Source organism: Athalia rosae, chromosome 5 (genome assembly GCF_917208135.1).
Source record: "Athalia rosae chromosome 5, iyAthRosa1.1, whole genome shotgun sequence".
In the NCBI taxonomy this organism is placed as follows: Eukaryota; Metazoa; Arthropoda; class Insecta; order Hymenoptera; family Athaliidae; genus Athalia; species Athalia rosae.
Genome location: NC_064030.1, coordinates 17,398,369 through 17,423,025, shown reverse-complemented (window position 1 = coordinate 17,423,025; position 24,657 = coordinate 17,398,369). Strand labels below are relative to the sequence as shown.

The window sequence follows — 24,657 nt, the reverse complement described above, 5'->3', positions numbered from 1 at the left end:
GAGTTTGCGATAAAGCGGTGCCAACGAGCGGTGAGTATTCATATTTCGTCGTCGTGTGCACGAGTTTCGAATACCTCCGCGTCGATATCGTACGATGCTCACGATACTTTTGGTTTTTCAAATGTGTTACGTAAGCGTTAATGCGAAACGAACAGATGTGCTCCAATCACAGCTAAGCCAGTTATTTGCACGACATTCGTTTATTCGTATATCTTAAAAAATACTACTCCATCTCGATGAATTATAATTCATCGCTGATCTACAAATGGATTACGACACACTGCACACAATCGAAATCTCAGCGTTACGATAAACGATTATACGCACGCCGTTCGACGACGATCATAGTTAGATTCAGCGCACTTGCAAACACCTCAGACTCGGCAAAAAAAAAAACAAAATAATAATTATTCATCCAAAATAAATAGACGAAAGCGTTGGTTTTTCGTTCCAATGTATGTTTCGGTATTCGCGACTTACCGCGGGGGTGGGACGCTGCGACCGAGAATAGAAATGACAGAGTCAATTAATGCATTCAGACACACCTAATCGCTACGGATATCATGATTTGCTTTGTTTTTAATCCCGGAGGATTTCGGAAATTCGTTTCTGCCGGACGTCCATCGTAACGACGGTCAATTCCTAAGCTTTCGACAATCTCACCTGTTCGGATTGGTCTTTGCTCTCAACGGTGCGCCCGTTTTCAACTTTGCGTTGGGATACTGCGAGAGGTAGGTCATCATCGACATCTCGTCGATGTTGGGGTCCACCATCTCCTCCGGTTTGATCAGCTGCGCCGACGAAATAAAACGGAAGTCAGAAATACCTCGGGGGAAAAACTCCGACGCGAATCATTCGTCGAATCGAAAAAACTAATGTCCCACCTGCGGTATGTTTAGCCAGTCGTCGGCGAGTCCCATGGCTTCGGAAGCATTTTGAACGGCGTCCTTGGGGTTCCAGTCCTGCCAATCGGGGCACAGTCCCGGGGCAACCGCGTCCACCAGAGCCCCGACGGCCCTACCGTCGTTCCAGTCCGATGTGAAATTGTTGAACGGCAGGTCGGGGACCTTCGCCTGGATCCAGTGCATCAGTCTTTGCTTCGGAGTGGCCCCCTTGTCCGGTGTCTCCCCTTCGTCGCCGTCCCACATCGGCATGGAGATCGAATAGTGGAGAATCAGGGTCCATATCAGGCCGAGAATCAGCTTCAGTTTGCAGTCAACGATATCCGACGAATCTGCGGCAATCGACGGATTTCGGGGGATCAGAAACGGGGGGCAGGGCAGGGCAGGGCAGGGCAGGGCAGAGCTGCGACTCCCGACTACCGATCGACGATTGTTCGTCGGGTTTCGTAGTTCGCCTCGCCGATGTCGAAGTTGTATAATCGCGAGACCCGCTAGTTTTATGCCACCGCTTTTTTAACGACCGAACTGGTTCGCGTTCGAGGGACCCCGGGCCATCGTATCTCGACGCTTATTCGCCCTCGCGTTTCGCGTCGCACTCTTCGTCGATCGATCGCCTTCGCACTTCTCTCTTATCCGCATCCAGCTAATCAGACGTTGACCCGATCGGGTCGAAAAATCGACGAGATAACCATCGCCTGAAAACCGGTTTTTTTTTTCCCTCTCTCTCTCTGCGACGAACGCGGTGCTCCTCTCGACTGTACCCTGCGCCGGAAATCGTCGGAGCGCACGATTTTCACGGGCTCTGCAGGTTTATCGTTTGGCTGACTAACGTCCGTTTCTGGACACGCGAAAATGAGAGAGGGAACGGAGACTTTGGAAAAATCTACGATTCGTAAAACGCACACGAGGATCGCAATCGGTATTCGGAAACGATTATTAACGATCTCCGATATTTTTTTCGTCTACTTTTTTGCGTTCGTTTTCATATTTGACGTTAAGTTTTCACATTTGACGCCGTGTATTCCGGTTGTACATTATTCCCCTAACAAAGCGGCGAGATATTCGACGATTCGAATCGTTCTCGGCTGGATGGGAGACACCGATGTTGTTTTGTATCGAGCCCGGGATGCGACGGAATTCAATGCGACTCTGAATCCGTACGTGTCGCAGTCGTACCGTATCCATCGTCGGCGGTGATTACTTAACATTCCGATGTTAATTATCCACCGTTTCCCCGACGACCGCGGTTTCCCGAGAATCTTTTCGCGTGACTCATCGTCGCCGACGACGTTCGCTTCCCGTCTCTACTGTGCAACCACCTCGACGCCGTACAGCCCGGCTTTTACTTTTTTATTCGCTGCATCGATTCGTTTCGCGCCTCCGTTTGGAAATTACATCATTCGCGAACGCGTTGCGCGAGAGAATGAAGAAAAAAAAAGAAAAAGAAAAGAAAAACAAATGATTCGTTCGCGGACGACGCATCGCGTCATGCCGCGTTATAAAGCGTGAGGTCAGAATCATTGAATCCGACAATCGTCTATTTTCCAGCTCGACGTCGATCGAAATAACGCGGCGATGCGTGATCTGTTGTACGGTTGCGAATTTTCGACGGGCTTGCAACACCTGGAAAATTTTTGCGCCGTTGAAAAAAAATTCTGCAATCTATAAAATACGCGGCGTCGAGGTTCTGCAAAACGAGGCGAAGTAGGTATACGCAACGCGTGCCAACGGTGCAGCTTCGAAGTCATCAGAATTTTATTGTTTTTTTTTTTTTTTTTTTGTTGGAAATTTGAAACGAAGTTCTCGGGGTAATCGTAAGCATAAATTCCTCGTTCCGAACGAAGATCGACGAATCCGCGAGACATTTTTTTATCGCAACCGAGCACTTTTCTCTATCCTGTTCGGTTTTACTTTCGTCCGTCGATCGAATGACTCGAGTCTCCGACGAAGAAAAAATCAACGAAACCTCAACGATGCGAATATCGCTGCGGAAATTTTAAACCGCTGCGAATTCATCGCTATCGCGGTATAATGGCACTAAACGTTGATCTTCGCCATTCAACCCCAACTGATTTATCGAACGATTATTTTCGTACCAGTTTCTATACGGGGGGTATACCGAACGACGGAGGATGGTGGACTGGTTTGCCAGTCAACGAAATTTCTACCATTTGGCAAATACTCAAAAAGTGATTCACCGCGTTCCCCTGACGGTCCCCGGCAGCATCTGATGCGAACCCCGAAACACTCTCCTTTAGAAAAATACCTCTCGGTCCGTCGCAATTACCGTCACTTCGAACCGTCACTTCGGACAGCGCGTACGCGCGAAATACTTTGCACCGCGGATTCCCGAGGTAAATAATTAAACCTCCAACACCCGTGACGTACGATTATACTCAGCTGTTCGGCCATACGCTACCTGAACATCAGGGTGAAGGTCACCGCGAGAAATTCTCTCGGATCTTCCGAATGCCGACATGAATCCCAATCCGTCTCGACCGACGTTCGACTCCGAAACCTACGGTACGCTCAAATTAAATGCAGATTTTTTTTTCCACGTCTCGCCACCCCCAAGTAATTTTGCGTTCATAGATAATCATCAGCCGCAGAGAGAAAGGAGATCATTCGAACGAGGAGAGAGAATATCGTTAGCTTGCGAATGCGGATAACGCGAAGGCAGAGATGCTCAGCTCCAGAGGTTTCGGGGGCGGGGGGCCCGACGGATCCGACTGAGAACCTCGAAATTCCGCGGGAATTTCGCGATAACAACGGCACTCCGGTGTCGTATCGTCGCGGCGATACGGAGATTCGTACGTTTGGAAAAAAAATCTCACTATTTCTCGCCGTTACCGAGATTCGCAATGTTACCGAGAATTCGCCGATCGTCGCTCTCCGTCGATTCATAACGCCTATTTTAAGCAATTACCGAGCTCCTACCAAGTGACGTCACGTTGTCGTACGTCGCGAACCTCGTCAAGTCACGTACGACGTGAAACGGCGAACGTTACGTACGCGTTCGAGGGTCGGGCAACCGATTCCAAAAAACGACCATCCGACGCCAACTCTTGGCTCCGGGAATCCGTGACCGCACGCCAGGATCGCGGAAACCAGAGGCCGGATGGTCGAGGCGAGGAAGCTGGTGGAGAACGGAAGAATTCGCTTCTGTCTATTTGTTGAAGTCGAACGCTGACTTATCCCAACTGTATGCAGTTCGATCGCGTATGACTCGTGCGCTGGAATATCGCGTCACTCCGGCCGCACTTGAATATCTCAAGTGGCTCTCGCGCGCTCGACGAAGAAGAGCCGACGAGAGCGAAGAGAGGACGATTTTCGTTCCACGGTCAGACTCGTATTTTTCTCGCCTCTCTACGTTTCGCGATCGTCGTTGCGTTACGAGCGAAACGGGCGACGCGTCCGTCGCAGACAGAAGCCCCGCGATAAAATGATCCGAGGCGAAGAACGCAACGCAACGCCGTTACGCCGTCTGTTACGGAACGCGTAACGAGTCTCTGCAAACAGAGGACCAACACCGAGCGTTGCCTGTGCGTGCGCGCGTCGTGCGCCAGTGTGTAACGTCGCGCGTACAATTGCAATTGAACAAACGAAAATACGATCGACGTTAGCCTTCGGTGTGACGTGCGTTGCTCGGATCGTCGGCGTTGCAGCGAAATAAAAGCTTCGTTACGACGACGAGGCGCTTCGAATCGAGGGATACATCGTGTTCCACGAATTTCGGAGATCTCGAATCGCGGGTATATAATTTACAGGTGTGTGCGCGGTCGGCAGGTAGGTCGTACACCCTCGTGTCTCGCCGAGGTTGCCGGTTTCGTTTGTTTGACCGGGCGTCGTCTGTGGGGAGAGCAGCGGCAGCAGGTAGCGGTCTGGGCCGGCCGGCGGAATATCTCCGGGCGGAATGCCGATCGAGGAGAGTTCAATGGCGAGGAGGTGCGGTGGGCCGGGGCCGGGGCCTCCTCACACCGCTTAAGTACGCTTTCGGACGATGACGTAATCGTACCGCGTCTCTCACGATCGAGGGGATTACTTCACTGCTCAACTTACATACCGGTTTCCCTATTATCACCGCGTCGTCGTCATTCTCCAAACGGCGTTCTTTTTTATTGCCCTCGAAACGGCCACGCTGTTATTTCGCTCGTGCGGACGCTCGACGCTGAAGAATATTGCGAACCTTTTGTTTTTTTACCTCTAAGAATCGCGGGACGCGAGGCGAACGTTTCGGGCGATTCGGAGGATTTCTTATCGAGCGTCGAACGGCGCTGAAAACGGAATCGTCGTCGCAGGAACGCGGATTCGTCGCCGCCGCTGGCTCTAGCCGACGACGACGACGACGATAATCGAGAGAAAGTGGGGCGTTCCTCGCGCGGACACCAGGTGAAGGTCGAACGAACGTCATCTCGTTATCGGTGCCCGAGCACCGCTCCCCGAGTTCTTTGTTGTTGAATTTCTAATCGCGACGTCGCGATGACTCGGCCGCCGTCGTCGTCGCAGCGTCGTCGTCGTTATCGGTGCAACGATAATGACCCCGTTTCGGAGAAACGCTAATTGGGCAATCGACCACCGAGATTTTTAAATAACGTGAGAGAGAAATTCCGTTCGTCGAAAACGACGTACGTCGATGGATTCCGGTGTCTCGCACCGCTCGGTTTCTCGAAATACCAAAGGCGCGCGTACGAGTGTCCAACAAGTGGTTGTTGCCGGCCGGCTTTTCCGTTCGCACGCCGTGGCGCGCGCTCGTACAGAAGCCGGCAACGCCACGCGACCTTCCGTTTTCGAAACGTCGACCTCGTCGAGGGTTCCGATCCGAACGCCCTTCGAATATCCCCAAGGTCGAACCGAACGCCGATCGGACGCAGGTCGCGCGGTCGCGGTTTCGAATCGCGAGAACCGGGGATCGTTTCTTTTGCGAAAATCGGATTAGAAACCGGTGGACGGACTTACCGATGTTCACGATGCGGATTCCCTGGTCGTCCAAGAACTTCAGGGCTACCGAGACGTTCTCCAGTTTCTGCGATCTGAAGTTCGGCTTCTTGTTGTGTTTCGGCAGCTTCTTCTGCGACAGGACTTCTATGAGGGTGACGAGCCTCAGTCCGTCGGAGAGGTCGGACTCGAGGTCGCCGATCGTTTTGTTGGCGCATTTCAGATGCTCGTTGGCCCATCTGGTGAACGTGTTGCGCTGTATTCTCTTCCACTTGGCGTCCTCGGCCAGGTCGCGCTCGGTCGCGATCATCTCGTCTTCCTCCTCGGCGGAGTTCCCGCTCTCGACTGACTTATCATTGTTATTCATTTTGCGGGCTACCTCCACTCCTCGTGAGCTACGTTACACCACGCCGTGCGTTTCGTGCGGCTAGAGGTGGTAGAGGAATATGTATATGCGCCAGCGGCAGCGGGAGCCACCGCTCGTCGTCCCCGTCTCTGAGAGCGAAAGGAGATTTTTATTATGCGGCGCGCCGATGCGTTTTCAGCCTCGGGAACGCCGATCGTCCGAGGACGGATGGAATCGTCGGAAGCTAAGCGCCGATAATCCCGCGCGATACGTCAGCGAAACGCACGCGAAAGCGCCCCGTTACATTTACCAGGAATCCCGCGTGACCAGTGGAACGGAACCGGGCGCTGAAAGGGCGCTGCGACGTCGCGACCCACTCGTGCCGATCGACGACCAACGACTCCCGATCGTTCGGCGACGATCCTCCGCTGCGAAGGGTCCGTCCAAAGATCCGCGCTGCCGCGAGAAGCCCTCCTCGCTATCGGTGCGGCCTGCCCTTCCTGAAATCAAAGAGCCGCGCTGGGTGACTCGAGTTTTTCGAATAAACGGAACGAGAGTCGAGGCCAGACCTACGCAAATTCGCAACGCCGTATCTGGTGCGATAGGCGATAACGATAAAGGGGAGGAAAACTTGTCCACGGGATACGTGATGTAACGGAGATTATTGTACGAGCGTACGCGTGCAACCGGATGACATGGTCAGCGGTAATAAAAAAAAACGTAAGCCGCGATTCGACCATCGGTTATTATCTCAGACGTTATCCGGTGTAGAGGTAGTCGGAGACCGTCCGAGAGAAGGAAAATCTTCGCGCGCTGCCGTTGACGAATTATTTTTTTTTCTTTCGACTCGTCAGGCGAGGATTTTCAATGTATCGAAACGAGAACCACCTGTTTGACTTTTCGAGCGGAGGGTTCGACGCGTTTTCTTTCCCCCCCTCCGACGACGAGGAGGAGGAGGTTGACGAGACTGATGCAAGACGCGTTGCCCCGTGTCCGCGGTGCGGTAGGTAGTTGGTATCGCGGTTTCCTGAGCCGGAACGTCGAGTGTCCGCCGACACCTTCGTCGAGTACACAATTTCTATTGTCCGACGATGAATGGCGTCGACCTGGCGCTCGGGGGACTTTTCCTAGCCAGGTGGAACGGAGCGGCGCGTCGTTCTTTCGCGCGTAAACGATCCGACGATCGTCCGGCTGAAAAGAGAGAAACGCCCGGAGTCGCGGTAACGAAATTAGTTTGAAATAATTGCCGCGAAACTCTACGGTATCGTCGTCGGGTCCGGGTAGTTCCAAACCGAGTCGATCGAGTCCCCGTTGACGAGAAAAATCCACCTCGAACGCTATCGGTGTACCGACGATATCGAGAACACGGTGAAATAACTGGGGCGCGTTTTGCTTTTTTCGAAACGTAAAATTTTCCGAAAATAGAAACCCACTGGCTACAACATCCTACGCATATTCGTGCGTCCGTTCGACAAACGTATGCGTTTGGCTTACGGAACTAGACGCTGGAAAGGATCGGTTTCGTCATTGCGAAAATCTAGGCCTCGACTTTTTTCGCGTTTACTGACCGGTACTGCCGATACGATTTTCGAACCAGGTGCAGACCGTCCACGGAAATACGGATCACCCGGTACATATGGTAACCGTAGGGGAGACGTTCGCACGGTGATTCAAAATTCCGAGCGCGGTAAGCCGCCACAAATATTCGAAGAATTCTTTTTCGAGAAAACAGAGGAGAGGAACTATGAATAACGACGAATGTACGGTATTATACGTATACATACATACGAACAACCAACGCGTTACGAGATCAAGGTGACAGTCGTCTGCGATGAGACGGGGACGTGTACAGCGGATTAGACACCGTTGGAAAACAATTAAGTGACAACACGGACCGGCGTATCCAGGGGTCATTCGGTGTGTTACGTTTTCAACACATCACCGTCATCCTCGTCACAACAGTCGAGCCAACGGCTCCCACGTACCCGCTACACGTTCGGGGATGCCGAACACCGAAAATACGTATGCGATTTATCCGTTGTGCAAAAATCACGCGAGATCGAACGATCGGTAGAGGAAAAAATCGAAAATAATCGACGTAAATCCGAACGCGACGAAAATTTCACTCGGACGGAGATCCGCGGAATGTGCGGTCCAGGTCGGACCGTTGTCTTCTCGATTCGGGGGAATAATTTTTGGAACGTCCGGTATCTGGCCTGGACTCGTCGGAAGATTGATCGGAGCGTTGTTCGATCTTACCTGAGTATCGGAAAATTAAAGTACAAAAAATTTCTCGAGTATATCACTTAAAATCCTATCCGGCGAGGGGCGACCGACGTAGAACTTGGAAGCGGAATAACGAATGAAAAATTGCGGCGAGCTTCGCTGGATTATTTATCGCAAAACCGCGAGGAAACTGCGGGCATGGATCCCCTTCGGCGAACCGTTAAACTCTCCCAACGGCGACTTTGCGTTTTAGCGACTTCTTAAGCGGATCACTCTCCGGCGTTAACTGTCGGCATTACCAGCGCGAAAGCAAATCCAACTGAAGTCTGCCAAGAATAGAACGCCGTTCGTTCTTACCCTTCAGGGACTGCGGGGGAAGGCTACGCGTTGTATATATATACACAGAGACCGGACGGTATGCCACATGCAAACGGCGCTTGTTCGAAGAGATTTTTCGTCGAAAGTGTAAGCGTATAAGGTACACGGTGAGTTGGCTGCGAGTTCCAAGCGAGTCGACGGGGGCGCCGATCTTGGAGTTTGGAAAATCATCCACGCCTTCGTCCGGGGGGCATTCGAACTCGGTCCATCCCTCGTCTCGAGATGGGCGATTTTTCCTAATTTTTTCAGCGTCACTCGGCATCGGGATCGAGGATACCCGGTAGCATTGGAAACATATACTCGCGGACGGATACCATGGAAATATTTCTGCTTGTCTATTATTACACGGACGGTCGCACGGCTCTCGCCGCGTCACCGTCTCTCAGGGAAGCTCCTACGATTATGCTCCGACCGATGTGCATACGGTATATTATACGGATTTAATCCGGAGAGAGTATCCGAAATTTGGTAGACCGTCAGCCGTACGACATTCCGCCCCTACGAACAATGGTCAACGATACCGCTGACGATATCCGTGACGTTGGGACACCGCGATTCACCGACTAATTATAAATTTATTCGCCGTAGTCGCAGAATCTGTTTATACCCGAGATTCATGCATTTATATCCGATCCCCGGTTGTCGCCGCATCACGAACACGCTGACCTAGAGCCAAAATCGTCGGTGTATTTATACGCGAACTGGTAAGAATTACTGGATCCCCTGCGAACAACAACTCTCTAGTAATCTAGAAGGAGTAAAACCAAAAAGCGAATAACGAGAACATCGAAGACGACGGTTTTTAATCTTTGTCATGGGATCGTGTGCGTCGTCATCTCGTCTCATCTCGTACCGATAATAAGCGACTGTGTGCCGTCGCGTTCGCCGACGCGCTAACGTTAAAGAGGACATGGTCACGTTTCAAAGTTTGTACGGGGAGTCCGTGACCAGGATCAATTTCTCATAGCGTTTCACCGCCACGCCGCGTGCGCCGGACTTCGAACGTAATCTCACCTCTTTTGGCGAGTGCGTTTGAATTTTTAAAAATTCGAACGTACCACGTTTTACGAATGTTCGCCGCGTCACATCCACGCATACCATTGTTATCTTCTCACTGTAACAACGTGACCATTCGCGGGTACAGTCGTACACCTATCTAACGATGTCTGCAAAAACAATGCCAACAATGGTAAACAATGGAAAAATTGCCTCGGAGCTCGAGCGAGACTCATTTCTATGTACAATTCGTCGCGTTGTTCGTAAACGATTTATCATATCGATAAAGTATCGGCCGCATTAAATAACGAATAGATCATGGCGGGGTGTGCGTCATTGTTGTATCGCGCGATATCACGCCTGCCCCGTATATCGCAAACCACATGACCGCGAGTCGGTCGTTCCCCGAGGCACGGAGGCATAACTCAGCTTCGAAAGTCGGTTAAAAATCGCGAACCCTATATGGGTATGAATTAAATGACTCCAAGGTAGACGCTCGCCGCACATACCGCCTCGAGTTCTCTCAAATTGGACTCGACGTTTCAATGTGTACATTTGATGCTTACTTTGCCCCTCTATTTTTGTCGACATTCAACACCGTAGTCGGTTAAAGCAGCTGGTAACGAGAACGTTTTAACGTGGATTTTAATAAGCAGGGAAAAGTAATGCGCAGGGTGTGTTGTTTAGGTAAAAATTTATTCAAGGAAAACAGTCGTTTTATATTACACAACAACGAGTGATTAATTAATGTCATTCATTAATCGATATCACAATATTCTTCATCATGTTTGTTCCGATTTTTCGTATCTTCGGTTGCTTTTGTCATAATTGCAGGGATGAATGGATTGAATCGACGAGTCCCGGTTACTGTTTAATCGCTGTGACTGCTTTACGTGCGGCTTCGTCGAGATCTCCAGCCGAAAGAATGGGCAATCCCGATTCTGCGAGTATTTTCTTAGCTTCCTCGACGTTAGTACCTACGGGGAGTTGACGATGATATTCGAATTTGATTTTTCACCGACTGAGATTAAGTCGAAATTATATTCGTACGTACCTTCCAGTCTGACGACGAGCGGAATACGTAAACCGAGATTACGGGAAGCGGCCACGATTCCGTTTGCTATCGTTGCGCAATTCACGATGCCTCCGAAAACGTTGACAAGAATGGCACGAACCTTAGAATCTAAATGGAACGTAAGAAGAGAGATTAGACAAAATGAGTGGGACGAATTAGTCATACCGCCCTCCGCGCAAGACCATCGCGGTAAACGAGATCAGTCTCACCTTCGGTAAGAATTCGGAAGGCCTGATAAACTTGATCTTCCTTAACGCTACCCCCGACGTCCAAAAAGTTTGCTGGCGTGCCCCCGTTCAATTTTATTATGTCCATCGTCGCCATAGCCAGACCAGCACCGTTAACTGCGGTACAAAATTGCGTTTTTACGATGATGTTAAATCGCCACAGTGCGATAGGCTCGTTTTAATTTACCAAGGCATCCGATGTTCCCGTCCATTCCGATGTAATTCAAGCTGAATTTCGACGCCTCAACTTCTCTCGGGTCGCTTTCGCCCGCGTCATCCAGAGCAAATATGTCTTGCTGTCTGAACTGCGCGTTATCGTCGAAAGAAATTTTCGCGTCAACGGCTATGATTTGCTGTTTATCGGTCTGAACCAAGGGATTTATTTCTATTTGAAGTGCGTCGATGTTGACGAATAGCTTCCACAAGTTTTTCAATTCCGCAACAGTCTTTTCTTCGAGCACTTTGTCTTTGAACCCCAAGAAATTTGCCACCTCCTTAGCCACCTTGTCCGTTACACCCTCGTAAATGTCGAGAGCTACAGTCTTTATCAGATCTGGTGTGTTCTTAGCAACATCTTCAATGTCCATTCCACCCGCTGGAGAAGCTATCAAAACCGGACCATTGTACTGCCTGTCCATCAGAATGCAGACGTACGTCTCTTTGACGATGTTAACCGACTCCGCGACCATTACCTTATTCACCATGATCCCATCCTTTGGTGTTTGTTTGGTTATCAAACGATGACCTAGCATATTTTTCACCATCCCAGCGATCTCCCCGTGTCTAAAAAATTGGATATTTTATTAATCAGTGCTGAACAACACATGAAAAGACTTTTTATCTGCAGCATTTGCAAACATTTATACGGCTAATGAGAATGGGAACACAGTTACCAGATGATACCATTCATTTGAACTGTATCCAAATCATGCAAGGGATGACTGTTTGGTGGCAAATGGCACATAGTGGGGAAGTAATGTTCTTACTCTTTGGTAAGATGCACGCCGCCCTTGAATCCATTATCAAAGTGGCCTTTGCCTCTCCCTCCAGCCAAGATTTGGGCTTTTACGACATACTCAGCTGCACCTAAAAGCGGTATGAAAATAATTTTGAAATGTGAGATCAAGTTATTACCAAAGCAAGAATTACATTAGAAGTGAAAAATAATAATACTCACTGAACTTAGCCAGAGTTTCTTTGGCATGACTGAGGTCATCAATAATTGTAAAATTCTGTACGGATACACCACTATCCCTCAAAAGTAATTTGCTCTGATATTCCAATAAATTAAGGTTTCTTGCTTGTACCACAGAGACCCGTGATGCATTCTTAAGACCATTAAAAAGTGCAGACGCTTTCTGGACTAGAATACGCGACATATTTAACCTTTGATCGCTTTATCTTGGAACAAACCCGGCGATTATTGTGGTGCTTTGTTCTACCTGAAATAAGTTAAACCAATTAATTTATGGAACCGTCTGAGAAATCGCTAACGAACTTCGTCAGCTAGTTACTCAAGAAATTTGCTATGAATATCGCAATGGGGATTTACGGGTTTTACGCAGTACTTACTATGGTGATTACCACACGTTTTACTTGATGTGGCAGCGATCGATACAACTTAGTTAGGTTATAAGATTAGATAAGATTCCATAATTACGTAACTAAGTGTTGCATTGTAAAAAAAATAGTCGGTCTTCAATGATAATTATTTTCAATATATTCAGTATTAAATTTTTGATTCCATGCTTGTGTACAACACATGGTAGATATTACTTATTACAACGTGCTAACAATATTATTGCACAGGTTTGTGGAGGTGCAATTTCCCTCCTCTTGAGTTCACGCATGCGGTTTGCTGTCTGGAGTCAGAGCACAGTGCAAACATTATTAGCGTAATTAAATTCTGTGTAACATGTGTAACTAAATAATATTGTGGTCATGTTGGTTCATGTCCATAATATAAGGATGCTGGGCGAGTCCAGGGCGACTCAAGCTGCGAAGAGAACAATCTGTTTTATCCAGGCAGGTCTGTGATCCAGGTGATGTCGGCGATGTGGTTACGTTATGTAGGGGCGCTAGTGTAATGCTATGTAAAAGGTAAATACATAGATACATGTATGTACGATGTAAAAGAAGGTGCTACGGAATGTTGATATTTATATTTTCTTAACCGTTGTTATTTCGTTAAAGGAACAGTGATGTGAACGCACATTTTGAATAAATTGGTGGCCAGTGAATTATACATATTGTCTGGTTCTAGACGCCAAATGGATTTCCACCTTCACCAAGAATAACAACTTCACTCGATCCAACCCCGATCTAACCTTACTAAAGACGCTTTTCAGTCTTTTGTCGCCCCATGTTAGAATGGGTGTAAAAAAGTCGTTATTTGAAGTTCTAGGGGTATTCATATTTTTCGGATTAGAAACGATTGCAAATGCGGTTGGCAACGACTCGAACATCAACTGCAGAGTCAGCAAGCCTCTGAGAAAACAGATTGACGCTGAGCCGCTGGATGGTTCCTGTTTGCGAGATATCGTTAGCCAACTTTCAAAGACCCTTCGTAACATTGGAAATGAAGAACTGGCGATAACATCTTTCCAAGAAACTCTAGACAATTTGGAGTTTGTGAGAGTTCGAGAAAATCTAGACTTGAGGCTAGCATCTCTTGCAGAGAAATTGAACCTCAAGTTAAAATCTTACTCCGAGTACCTCACCAGATCTAATGACGCCATTACCCCAGTGCTGCTTGCTAAGATATCTGACAACTTTTATCCCAGTCCATTGAGAATCCCTGATATCTGCAGCGAAATTTCTGGAGCTTTAGCTGCGAGCTTGAGAGGTTCAGAATGGACACACCTGCACATACTGCCAATTTCAAATCCAAGTACAGCTTGTGGCCCAACGAATCTCTCCCAGTACACCGGACCTCTCCTGCTATCCCGCTGTCTCAGTGCCAGAAAAGTTCTGCTTCTGATAGAGCATGGCATTTCCATGTCAGACAGAGACGTCGCTCTGGTACAACTGACAGCTAAAACTCTTGTCGACATGCTCTCTGACAACGATTATGTCAACGTAGTCGGTCTCACGGGCCAAGGGTCGATACATTGTCCAGATCGATTACTGAGAGCTACGGACATTAACAAGATTCAGTTGACCAGGCATATCGATTCCATAACTAAAACCGGTGAGTCAACTGCCTAAAGAGATACCTGTATTCTTTTGGACTGACACTTTTTTTTTAATCCTATTGAATAATGGTTAATAGACATTGAGATTGTCAACAATTGTTTTATTGCAGATTCCAATGTGACTTTTGACTTGGATCTTAAAGCACTGACCAGAAATATCACAGGCGAAATATTGGTGATCCACTTAACAAACTCATTGAACAATCTGTTCAACGTAAAGCAAATAAGGAACATTCTTTCCACAGAGTTGCTGGCTGCACATCTAAGAACAGTTTTAATTCTATCAGGTAAATAAAAAATGACATATCTCTTCTGCAGGATATCTATAATTCTTCTATGTTTAATTTTTCAGATAATAAGCCAACTATCAAACTGAATCAACTTGCACTCAACGAAACAATCGTAACTCTACCGTCGCGGAATGTTTTGAGCTACGATATAGCCAGGCTATTCTCAGAAGTGAATTGTACCGACCCCAACACAAAGAATTACTATTTATCCGACCCCTACTTCGAGCCTCATAGCAAAACAATGTGCGTGTCCATCGGTCGTATAACAAAAATGGCACTTTTAACTCTTGAAATCAAGTTGAAAGATTTGGTTGAAGATATAACTTATTTCGATGCCGGACCCAACACCCATGTTGTACTTTTTGATAAAAAAGGCAACGTCTGGATGCACAGGAAATTTCCCAGGCCAGAAATCATGGCCGAACAACCGCTTAGAGTGCCTTTAGAGAATATAGAAAACATCAATGAAAGTTCTGTACTTAAAATGACGGCGGAACTTCCAGAGGGAAGTGAAAATTTCACTACTACTTTGGGCCGTGTGGTAAATAGTTCAAAAAGAGGAATGACACAATCAAATTGCACGTATTTAACTTGCACCGTATCACTTTCAGAAACAATTCAAATGGAAGCATCTTCAGTACGGAGATTTGATCGTTTGCATCGTAACGGAAGGAGCTCGAGAACCGTTATCCATAGTTAAAACAACGACTCCCTTGCCTCCGGATATCCTCCATCATAGATTAGACCTACTGCTGCAGTCGGTCATAGACAAAGATACTCTTTGCTCAAATCACAATAGGATAGTAGCCCTTCGTGAGTGTTTTTTCAACGTCATTCAAATAGGATTAAAAAACAATTATTGATGAGCTGTACCTTTGTAGACACCGGGGTGGTCTACCTCTCGCCGTGGTGCTTCAAATCCCCTATGGAACAGTTACGTCTATTAGAGACCGGCTCCGCAATGACAGTACAAAGCTATATGGCCTACATTAAAGATCCGACCAGACTTCTCGCCAATCCAGGTCTCCATCAATCCGTTAGACCAGACGTGGCGATGCTCTCGCAAATCCTGTCACATTTTCAGCAAAGGCACTTGCACAGTGCTTCCAACAAATTCATCGTTCGCAGGTAGTAATCGCCAGGAAATTGTTCTCATGATAACGAAGAAATTAAAGACTCCATATTCCATTCGATTTTTCAACAGGTACGTAGTCGCGGTAGGCAGCGGAGTGATGGAAGTATTCCCTGGCTCGGTTCTGGATACAGGTTTGGACCCAAAGCGTCGTGCGTGGTACGGTAAGGCCTTGGAACACCCTGGAAAGGTCACCTTAACATCTCCGTATCTAGACGCCGGTGGTGCTGGCTACGTTGTCACATTTTCCTACACCATTTTCGAAGGGAGATCGGCTACTCTACATTCCAGCAACGATCCGGTGCTAGCCGTTGTTTCGATGGACGTGACGATGGGTTATATCGCGCGTCTGCTCCTGGAAATGTTCCCCTTCTGCGGAGACCTCAGAGTGAAGTGTTTCCTCATGGACGACAAGGGCTACCTGATATCGCACCCCGCGCTTTTCGAAGCTACGAACAAAGTCGAACAGCAGCATCTTACGCACAAGGAACTTCTCGTCGCGAACGATATACTGAACCACGAGTTTTTCGTGAAGAAAAAACTTTGCGCAAATCATCTAGACGGAACGCTCCAGAGATACTATCAGTTCAACACATCGCTCGAAGAAGTGCTCACTAATATCGTTCACGGTGAACATTGCGTCAAGTATCAAGTCGCCGCGGTACCGGGAACCAACGTTTTCCTCGGCGTGGTCAACGCGACCTGCAATTTGCTCTCAGCCTTTTGCCCCTGTAGTACGGTATGTATTGGCTTGGGTTTTTCCCCTAAAGACTCGACTGTGATCACAGCCATTTTTTTTTTTTCTTTCAACAGATGGACAGACTTTGTCTAAACTGTAAGAGGATGGAACAAACGGACTGCGAGTGCCCCTGCGAGTGCCCCTTGTACTCTGGCAGCTGTACAGAGTCGAAAGTAAATAATTTCGAAGCCTGTCCGTTCCTCTACGAACAAGGACCGAGCGTTCAAACTTCTTGGGTTCATCCCGTGTTCCTGAAAAACTGCCCGTCTATCGATTGCAAATCCTTTGCAACCGCGAGAGATTGCCTAGGGGTCATAGGATGTCAATGGTGCCACGTCGATAGCGACGGCGAAACTTTACTGACGAGCCCGTATTGTTCCGATCAGACCTCTTGCTTCAAAGGAATCTTCGGAGCGGCCACACCCTACGGGGACGGCAGCTACAGTAAGCTCCCGGAAATATTCAATAACTTGACGTTGGAAACGTAGTGTTCCCAGAGTCATGGTTTGACGACCTTTTCAGATTCTCATTCAACGGAAGAAATAATGGTCCGCGACTGGCCGTCGATCGGCCCGGTCGCCGGTGGTATTCTCGCGCTTCTTTTGGTTCTCGGCATCATGTTGTACTGTTACCGTTTGAGATCCGTGCAGCCCGGGCCAGAACATCAGTGTTTGCATCAGCACGCGTCTCCGGAAACCTTGCGAATGTCGCACTTGGACGGAGACGTTGAACCCATGGAGATAGACCAGACGAAGAGCAACCTGGACTCTCTTCTTCGCGATGGCGTGGCGCCGATTTCTCCGTATAGGGTTTCCACGAATTATCGCAGACCTCCGGGTGGTGACAGCGATCACGGATACAGCACCATGACCCCGCACGACGACTCCGAACAACAAACCTTCGCCGAGCCTTTGTTGTTAGTCGGTGGCAGCGCTGGACCTGACCGCGTCGAACAGTCCGTAAGATCACCATCGCCCACAACTCGATTAGGATCTCCTCATCATGTTTTGGTGCCGGTTACGGTGCATCGTAACATGGAGACGAACTACTGCTAGGTAAATTATTACCAAGATTAGGCAGCTGAAACGGGTGCGCTAACTCGTTCGTTGAATTGAACTTTATCAAATTGTAGAATTTTGATTTCAGAACCGGTGCGATGATTAGAATCAGGAAAAGTAATTTCGATTATTCCTGATTCGACTAATTCATCTCATTCAGCTCCAAAATCTTGTTCCATATTAATTCATTATTTGGGATTTCGTAGATTTGTTAAGTTCCGTTTTGAAGAATTAAAAATTTTTCTATTGGTCTTAGGACGTTTGATATACAGCTATAGCCATGTGAACGCGATCAATATTTATTATTTAATGTACATAGTATTATTGACCAGTAATTTTCAAAGTTCGGAAAATTTTGGAGCTCATTTATGCCCATTTATTTGATAGGATATATGTTTTCCCATCGTTAGCCTATTACTCAATTGCATCGTGATTCAGAAAATATGCATGAGGACTACCAAATCGATCGCGCAGATTACTATGCAATTTGGAATAGGGCAAAGCAATGATAATGAAGAAATTAATACAGACTGAAACATAAGTTGACTTAAGAGGATAGGGTATACATATGAAGCTGCTGATCATTCGGACTGCAAGTTGCACGAGAAAGAAATATATTTGATCTGGGCACAAAGATTGTCGAAATGTATTTTTTTTCATTTCTCTAGGCAATGGACTGTTACGTGTTCTACGTCGATGACTCTTAACTTGGTAATACGAGATTTTGTATTTCAGTAACAGTCGAAACTATAACGGGCAATTATTTCTTGCCAATATTTTTACTGCCATTTACACTACATTGCGAAATAATTGTAAGAAACTAGTTGTAACGAGGTCGACAGTTATGATAAGTTTACTGTAATCAATAAGGTTTATACATAGTGATATTTTTTGTACATTATACCACATCCGTATTTTCGTTTATTAAAATATTTCGAGAAAAAAAGCCAGTTCAATCTTCTTGCTCGGAGTCGAGGTCCCCATAGTCAAAATCACTGTCAAAATCGTTCGTATCTTTATCGTTTATCGAGAGTTTCAAGGATTTCAATTTCTCAAATAAATCTTCGCGTGTCCGATGAGTTCTTGAGACTTCTTCGCAATCCCCTTGAGCTGCTTCCGTTTTGTCTCCGTTGTCATTTTCTGAATCTCCCGAATCACATTTCACTTCATCTGGTTTACCTATTGAAACACCAAAAAATAGATGAAATCTCATTACCAGAAGTTGTGTAGTCAATAATGCTCTCCCTACCATTTCTATTCATGTATCGGATGAAAGTTCTCTTTTTCCGTTCAGGTAAAGCTTTCAGCATCGCTTGTAATTCTGCATCAAGTTTGACTTGTTCCTGAAGCGTTGGCCTGGGATCAACGAGTTTGGCCTCCGCTCCACACTTTGAACACACATGCTTCTCCTGTGCACAGGGAGTACAAATGGTATGGTAAGCATGCTTGACAGTTTTCTGGTCACATTTGACGCATTTAGTTGGGGCCTTCAATGGTTTATACTTCTTGTATTTGATCTTCCATTCAATAATCTGCTTGCAACGTTCGCAGACATTTGAGACGTATATGCTATTTATGAATTTGGTTTTATGGCTCGTGTCGTGCAAATTATTTTTGAAAGCATGTCTGTTCTGGTACTTCTGTGGCCTGGAACGTGCTTGATTTCCTTTCTGAGAACTCATTTTCTTTCCCAGTTACTAGAAATAGAAACTGATAATCGCAGATACCTGATCTTGGCTCGTTACAGTGGGATAAATATTTTTTTTCGTGACACACGCACGTGCTCGTCACCATTTCGTTTTGGACGAGGATACGAGCATGCGCTGTAGACCTTGTCGAGGAAGATACAGGTAGCGCCAATTCTCGAAATTTGTGTTGCGGAATCGGCGCGAACTAAAATTCCAGGTTTCTTGCCCCTTGACGTCAGATCACCCGCATTGCAGCGAAGTGGTCGGTGTAATGCGGGTGCATATATCATCAGGCGCTTTCGAGGGGCATGGAAGGTAGGGTGATTGAATAATTCATTGAGAAATTGGAAAAATAGGAGAGAATTGCTGACAGTTCGTAGAAGGTGAGATCAATTAATATACTTCCTAGTTCTGGCAGTCCAGTGGATTGATATTATTACAATCGCTGAGAACTCACTAATTAAAAACTTGTGACACACCTTTGACGTTGCATCGGAGCATAGCCTGTGAATCGAAGTTGAACACAACGAGTGAAGTTGACATGTAATTGTAATTATTCCTTTATTCAGGTAATTGCATTCTTGGTCTCCCAATGGAAAACACTCAGAGGATCAGAGGCTACAGTTTCCAGACATTTGCGATTGTTGGGGCTGGACAATGAACCCAAGCAACAGTGAAGCTACGTGTCAGTTTTATTTGAATATGGATACAGCGTCTCAATGGAAAATGCAGGTTTGTTGGCTTCTGGCTCCTCCAGCATGTGGAAATCTATAAACATTGGAATATTCATACTTGTTTCAGAAACAAATGCTGTTCTTTGACAGAACTATGGCCATTGCACGCTATGGCCATTTTGTCGCATTTCCGAGCGAAAAAATGGAGATCTCTCGACGAGTATCAGGGATCGCTCGGTTCAGTCGACACGCTCGTGTTTCTGAGGCCGTAATATAGGTATCGTCATGTATTTTGAGGCTGAGAATCCACAGCTGCTACTTAATTTGATTCATCCAACGACCTGTCGATTAATAAGCTGATTCTTTGTTGCAGAACGTAGAATTATCAAGATATTCCGATGGTTCCGAGTCGTGTCTTGATTGAGTCGACGGATTTGAGTCGCTGCTAACGAACTACATGAAAATAAGATTGCTGCAGACATTTGGAAAGCGAAGACTACAGCTTCTTCGGGTTGAAAAAGCCCGATTTATATTTTTCGCTTTGGTTTCTTACACATTCCAAGCCTAGAAACTAGACTGTGCGCGCCAAAATGTTTTGCTTATCGAATTGATCGAGTGATAGCAAATTTTCTACTGTAATGAGCAGAGAAACTGAATTATCTCTGTAGCTTTGAATCATAGCTCACTTAATTCGACGAATTTATGTTCTTAGGTTCGGAATATATTAAAATAAGGTATTTTAAAACATTTGAAACATATCCTGTATAAAGCTAGCAAGATTGCAGAATCGCTGAGACCCTGGTCTTTGCTTCTATCGATTTTCAAGTCGATAATGAACTTTAGTACCCAAAGTTCCGGCTTTTCTACATATTTAGGGCTCAGAAACGATGGAAATACTAATCTTTCATTTGAATCGATTGACTTATTGCATTGTTGTAATTATCGCTGTACTTTACTGCTTTGAAACGCCAAGAAACTGTATTATCTTTGCAGCTCTTTGTTATTGTTCAATTTTGTAATCAGATTCTTGTTTTCAAGGTCAAAATACAAAGAATCGCTGCCTGAACATTATTTCTGTCCATTTCTCTATTTTTCCTGAACCTTTTTCTATTTTTAATTGATCGTTGATGATAGAGACGGCCTTCTCTATGCCTAGCGAGATCCTGAAGATGTGCAGGAAGAGTACTAGGACCTTGGACCTGTTTCCAGATTGTTCCTGAATTTTTCCTGTTTTTCCTGATTTTTTTTCGATTTTTCGACAATTTTTCAATTGATTTCTCAATGATTGCGTCTTCCGGCCTTCCTGGAGGTTCCCTGTCATCCAGAACCGAAGGTACGTGACCCTACATTAATTCCCGATTTTTTTCTGATTTTTTGCGATTTTTTCCTATTTTTTTCCGATATTTTAAATTATGTTTGAATTTTTCCGCCATTTTGACGTCACGTGATGACGTCACGAGGTCTGGTCACGTGACCGCACTCGCCGCGACAACTAGCGCCATGTGGCGGATTTTTCGTGAACTACTAGAACTTCTAGCCTCGTGACAGGCCCACTCGTTTTGCGACCACGTGGTCAAGTCGCAGGTGGCGCCATCTTTTTTTAGTTGCGGATTTTTGGTGAACTAAAAACTCGCCGCGACAACTAGCGCCATGTGGCGGATTTTTTGTGAACTACTGAAGCGTCTAGCCTCGTGACGGGCCCCACTCGTTTCTCGACCACGTGGTCTGGTTGCAGGTGGCGCCATCTTTTTTTAGTTCACCAAAATTCGGAAAGATGGCGCCACTTGCGACTCGTTTCTCGACCACGTGGTCTGGTGGTTGCAGGTGGCGCCATCTTTTTTTAGTTCACAAAAATTCGGAAAGATGGCGCCACTTGCGACTCGTTTCTCGACCACGTGGTCTGGTCGCAGGTGGCGCCATCTTTTTTTAGTTCGCCACAATTCCGAAAGATGGCGCTCGCCGCAACTTGACCACGTGGTCAAGAACCAAGTGGGGCCCGTCACGAGGCTAGACGCTTCAGTAGTTCACAAAAAATCCGCCACATGGCGCTAGTTGTCGCGGCGAGTGCGGTCACGTGACCAGACCTCGTGACGTCAGAATGGCGGACGAATTCAAACATAATTTGAAATATCGGAAAAAATGAGAAAAAATCGCAAAAAATCAGAAAAAAATCGGGAATTAATGTAGGATGACGTCCCATCGTCTCTGGATCACAGGACACCTCCAGGAAGGCCAGGAGATAGGGTAATTGGCGGATCAATTGAAAAATTGACTGAAAATCGAAAAGAAATCAGGAAAGGAAGGCAAAGATAGAAAATATCCGGTCAACATCTGGAAACGAGTCTAAGGTCGTGCTACTCTAGCTACATGGCGTCAAAACTTACTGATCCAAGAACTCACTGATCAAAAACTCGTGACACACCTTTGACGTTGCATCGGAGCATAGCCTGTGAATCGAAGTCGAACACAACCCTGACGTTGACGAATACTAATGATGACATGTCATTATAATTACTCCTTTATCCAGGTAATTGCATTCTTGGTCTTGAAATGCAAAATATTCAGAGGATCAGAGGCTACAGTCTCCAGACATTCGCAATTTTGGAGGCTGGACAATAGAACCAAGCAACAGTGAAGCTACGTGTCAGTTTTATTTGAATATGGATACAGCGTCTCAATGGCAAATGCAGGTTTGTTGGTTTCTGGCTCCTCCAGCATCTGGAAATTCATAACCAGTAGAATGTTTCGTATTTGTTTCAGAAGAATCGGTATACCGAATTTCCCAGGTGATTGATGACACTGTTTGTTGGCAGCTAAGGTGATTAAATAGTTCATGAGGAAATTGGAAGAATAGGAGAGAATTGATGACAGCTCGCAATGGGTTGGATCAATTAAAATACCTTCTAGTTTTATAAGTCCAGTGAAAGAACGTATTGCTATTAACACAATTGCTAAAAACTCACTAATTAAAAACTCGTGACACACCTTTGACGTTTCATCGGAGCATAGCCTGTGAATCGAAGTTGAACACAACTCTGACGTTTACGAATACTAATGATCACATGTAATTACAATCATTCCTTTATTCAGGTAATTGCATTCTTGGTCTCGAAATGGAAAACACTCAGAGGATCAGAGGCTACAGTTTCCAGACATTTGCGATTGTTGGGGCTGGACAATGAACCCAAGCAACAGTGAAGCTATGTGTCAGTTTTATTTCAATATGGATACAGCGTCTCAATGGCAAATGCAGGTTTGTTGGTTTCTGGCTCCTCCAGCATCTGGAAATTCATAACCAGTAGAATGTTTCGTATTTGTTTCAGAAGAATCGGTTTACCGAATTTCCCAGGTGATTGATGACACTGTTTGTTGGCAGCTAAGGTGATTAAATAGTTCATGAGGAAATTGGAAAAATAGGAGAGAATTGCTGACAGTTCGTAGGAGGTGAGATCAATTAATATACTTCCTAGTTCTGGCAGTCCAGTGGATTGATATTATTACAATTGCTGAGAACTCACTAATTAAAAACTCGTGACACACCTTTGACGTTGCATCGGAGCATAGCCTGTGAATCGAAGTTGAACACAACCCTGACGTTTACGAATACTAGTGATGACATGTAATTGTAATTATTCCTTTATTCAGGTAATTGCATTCTTGGTCTCCCAATGGAAAACAGTCAGAGGATCAGAGGCTACAGTCTCCAGACATTTGCAATTTTGGGGGCTGGACAATGGAACTAAGCAACAGTGAAGCTACGTGTCAGTTTTATTTGAATATGGATACAGCGTCTCAATCGAAAATGCAGGTTTGTTGGCTTCTGGCTCCTCCAGCATGTGGAAATCTATAAACATTGGAATATTCATACTTGTTTCAGAAACAAATGCTGTTCTTTGACAGAACTATGGCCATTGCACGCTATGGCCATTTTGTCGCATTTCCGAGCGAAAAAATGGAGATCTCTCGACGAGTATCAGGGATCGCTCGGTTCAGTCGACACGCTCGTGTTTCTGAGGCCGTAATATAGGTATCGTCATGTATTTTGAGGCTGAGAATCCACAGCTGCTACTTAATTTGATTCATCCAACGACCTGTCGATTAATAAGCTGATTCTTTGTTGCAGAACGTAGAATTATCAAGATATTTCGATGGTTCCGAGTCGTGTCTTGATTGAGTCGACGGATTTGAGCCGCTGCTAACGAACTACATGAAAATAAGATTGCTGCAGACATTTGGAAAGCGAATACTACAGCTTCTTCGGGTTGAAAAAGCACGATTCATATTTTTCGCTTTGGTTTCTCACACATTTCAAGCCTAGAAACCAGACTGTGCGCGCCAAAATGTTTTGCTTATCGAATTGATCGAGTGATAGCAAATTTTCTACTGTAATGAGCAGAGAAACTGTATTATCTCTGTAGCTTTGAGTCATAGCTCACTTAATTCGACGAATTTATGTTCTTAGGTTCGGAATATATTAAAATAAGGTATTTTAAAACATTTTAAACATATCCTGTATAAAGCTAGCAAGATTGCAGAATCACTGAGACTTTGGTCTTTGCTTCTATCGATTTTCGAGTCGATAATGAACTTTAGTACCCAAAGTTCCGGCTTTTCTACATATTTAGGGCTCAGAAACGATGGAAATACTAATCTTTCATTTGAATCGATTGACTTATTGCATTGTTGTAATTATCGCTGTACTTTACTGCTTTGAAACGCCAAGAAACTGTATTATCTTTGCAGCTCTTTGTAATTGTTCAATTTTGTAATCAGATTCTTGTTTTCAAGGTCAAAATA

At 46.0% G+C, this 24,657-nt stretch overlaps 4 protein-coding genes and 1 long non-coding RNA gene across 13 annotated transcripts in view; 2 read left to right on the top strand and 3 right to left on the bottom strand.

Annotated features, from left to right (window-relative positions):
- LOC105687337 (filamin-A) overlaps positions 1-8,698 on the bottom strand; it is a 28,192-nt gene extending 19,494 nt beyond the window's left edge. The window contains exons 1-6 of one of the 4 annotated variants that reach the window (XM_012402902.3): positions 8,443-8,698; positions 6,494-6,683; positions 5,859-6,332; positions 885-1,234; positions 664-791; positions 481-495 (exon numbers count right to left, since the gene is read on the bottom strand). In XM_012402902.3, coding sequence (XP_012258325.2) covers positions 481-495; positions 664-791; positions 885-1,234; positions 5,859-6,204 — 839 coding nt within the window. In that variant the 5' untranslated portion in view covers positions 6,205-6,332; positions 6,494-6,683; positions 8,443-8,698. The remainder of the gene's footprint in view (positions 1-480; positions 496-663; positions 792-884; positions 1,235-5,858; positions 6,333-6,493; positions 6,684-8,442) is intronic. The other 3 variants (XM_012402904.3, XM_012402903.3, XM_048656256.1) reach the window with 3 other exon arrangements.
- LOC105687387 (VWFA and cache domain-containing protein 1) lies at positions 12-17,956 on the top strand. Of its 4 annotated transcripts, XM_048656261.1 has the most exons (10): positions 12-30; positions 13,071-13,185; positions 13,279-14,275; positions 14,390-14,566; positions 14,632-15,110; positions 15,181-15,382; positions 15,451-15,697; positions 15,774-16,440; positions 16,515-16,884; positions 16,963-17,956. In XM_048656261.1, the coding sequence occupies exons 3-10, from the start codon at positions 13,456-13,458 to the stop codon at positions 17,493-17,495; spliced, it is 3,495 nt and encodes a 1,164-aa protein (XP_048512218.1). In that variant the 5' UTR covers positions 12-30; positions 13,071-13,185; positions 13,279-13,455; the 3' UTR covers positions 17,496-17,956. The 4 variants fall into 4 exon arrangements, with proteins under 4 accessions (XP_048512218.1, XP_048512217.1, XP_048512216.1 ...); XM_048656260.1 differs by having other exon boundaries at positions 14-30; positions 13,071-14,275; XM_048656259.1 differs by lacking the exon at positions 12-30 and having other exon boundaries at positions 13,044-13,185.
- Positions 10,461-12,799, bottom strand: LOC105687388 (succinate--CoA ligase [GDP-forming] subunit beta, mitochondrial). 2 transcript variants are annotated; one of them, XM_012403019.3, is made up of 7 exons: positions 12,658-12,799; positions 12,263-12,527; positions 12,072-12,171; positions 11,273-11,868; positions 11,068-11,202; positions 10,838-10,966; positions 10,461-10,760 (listed from the first exon to the last, which is right to left on the bottom strand). In XM_012403019.3, exons 2-7 carry the CDS (start codon positions 12,462-12,464, stop codon positions 10,648-10,650), a joined length of 1,275 nt encoding a protein of 424 aa, XP_012258442.2. In that variant the 5' UTR covers positions 12,465-12,527; positions 12,658-12,799; the 3' UTR covers positions 10,461-10,647. The 2 variants fall into 2 exon arrangements, with proteins under 2 accessions (XP_012258442.2, XP_048512232.1); XM_048656275.1 differs by having other exon boundaries at positions 12,638-12,778.
- A 377-nt stretch (positions 17,957-18,333) lies between the features above and the next one.
- Positions 18,334-19,316, bottom strand: LOC105687390. Its single transcript, XM_012403020.2, has 2 exons — positions 18,748-19,316; positions 18,334-18,677 (listed from the first exon to the last, which is right to left on the bottom strand). The coding sequence occupies exons 1-2, from the start codon at positions 19,178-19,180 to the stop codon at positions 18,451-18,453; spliced, it is 660 nt and encodes a 219-aa protein (XP_012258443.2). The 5' UTR covers positions 19,181-19,316; the 3' UTR covers positions 18,334-18,450.
- Positions 19,317-19,448: 132 nt separating this feature from the next.
- On the top strand, positions 19,449-23,795 carry LOC125501150. Of its 2 annotated transcripts, none has more exons than XR_007278671.1 (5): positions 19,449-19,569; positions 22,951-23,113; positions 23,184-23,304; positions 23,506-23,668; positions 23,738-23,795. It is a non-coding gene; the product is annotated as an uncharacterized LOC125501150 (long non-coding RNA). The 2 variants fall into 2 exon arrangements; XR_007278670.1 differs by having other exon boundaries at positions 19,459-19,755.
- The last annotated feature ends 862 nt before the right edge of the window (positions 23,796-24,657 follow it).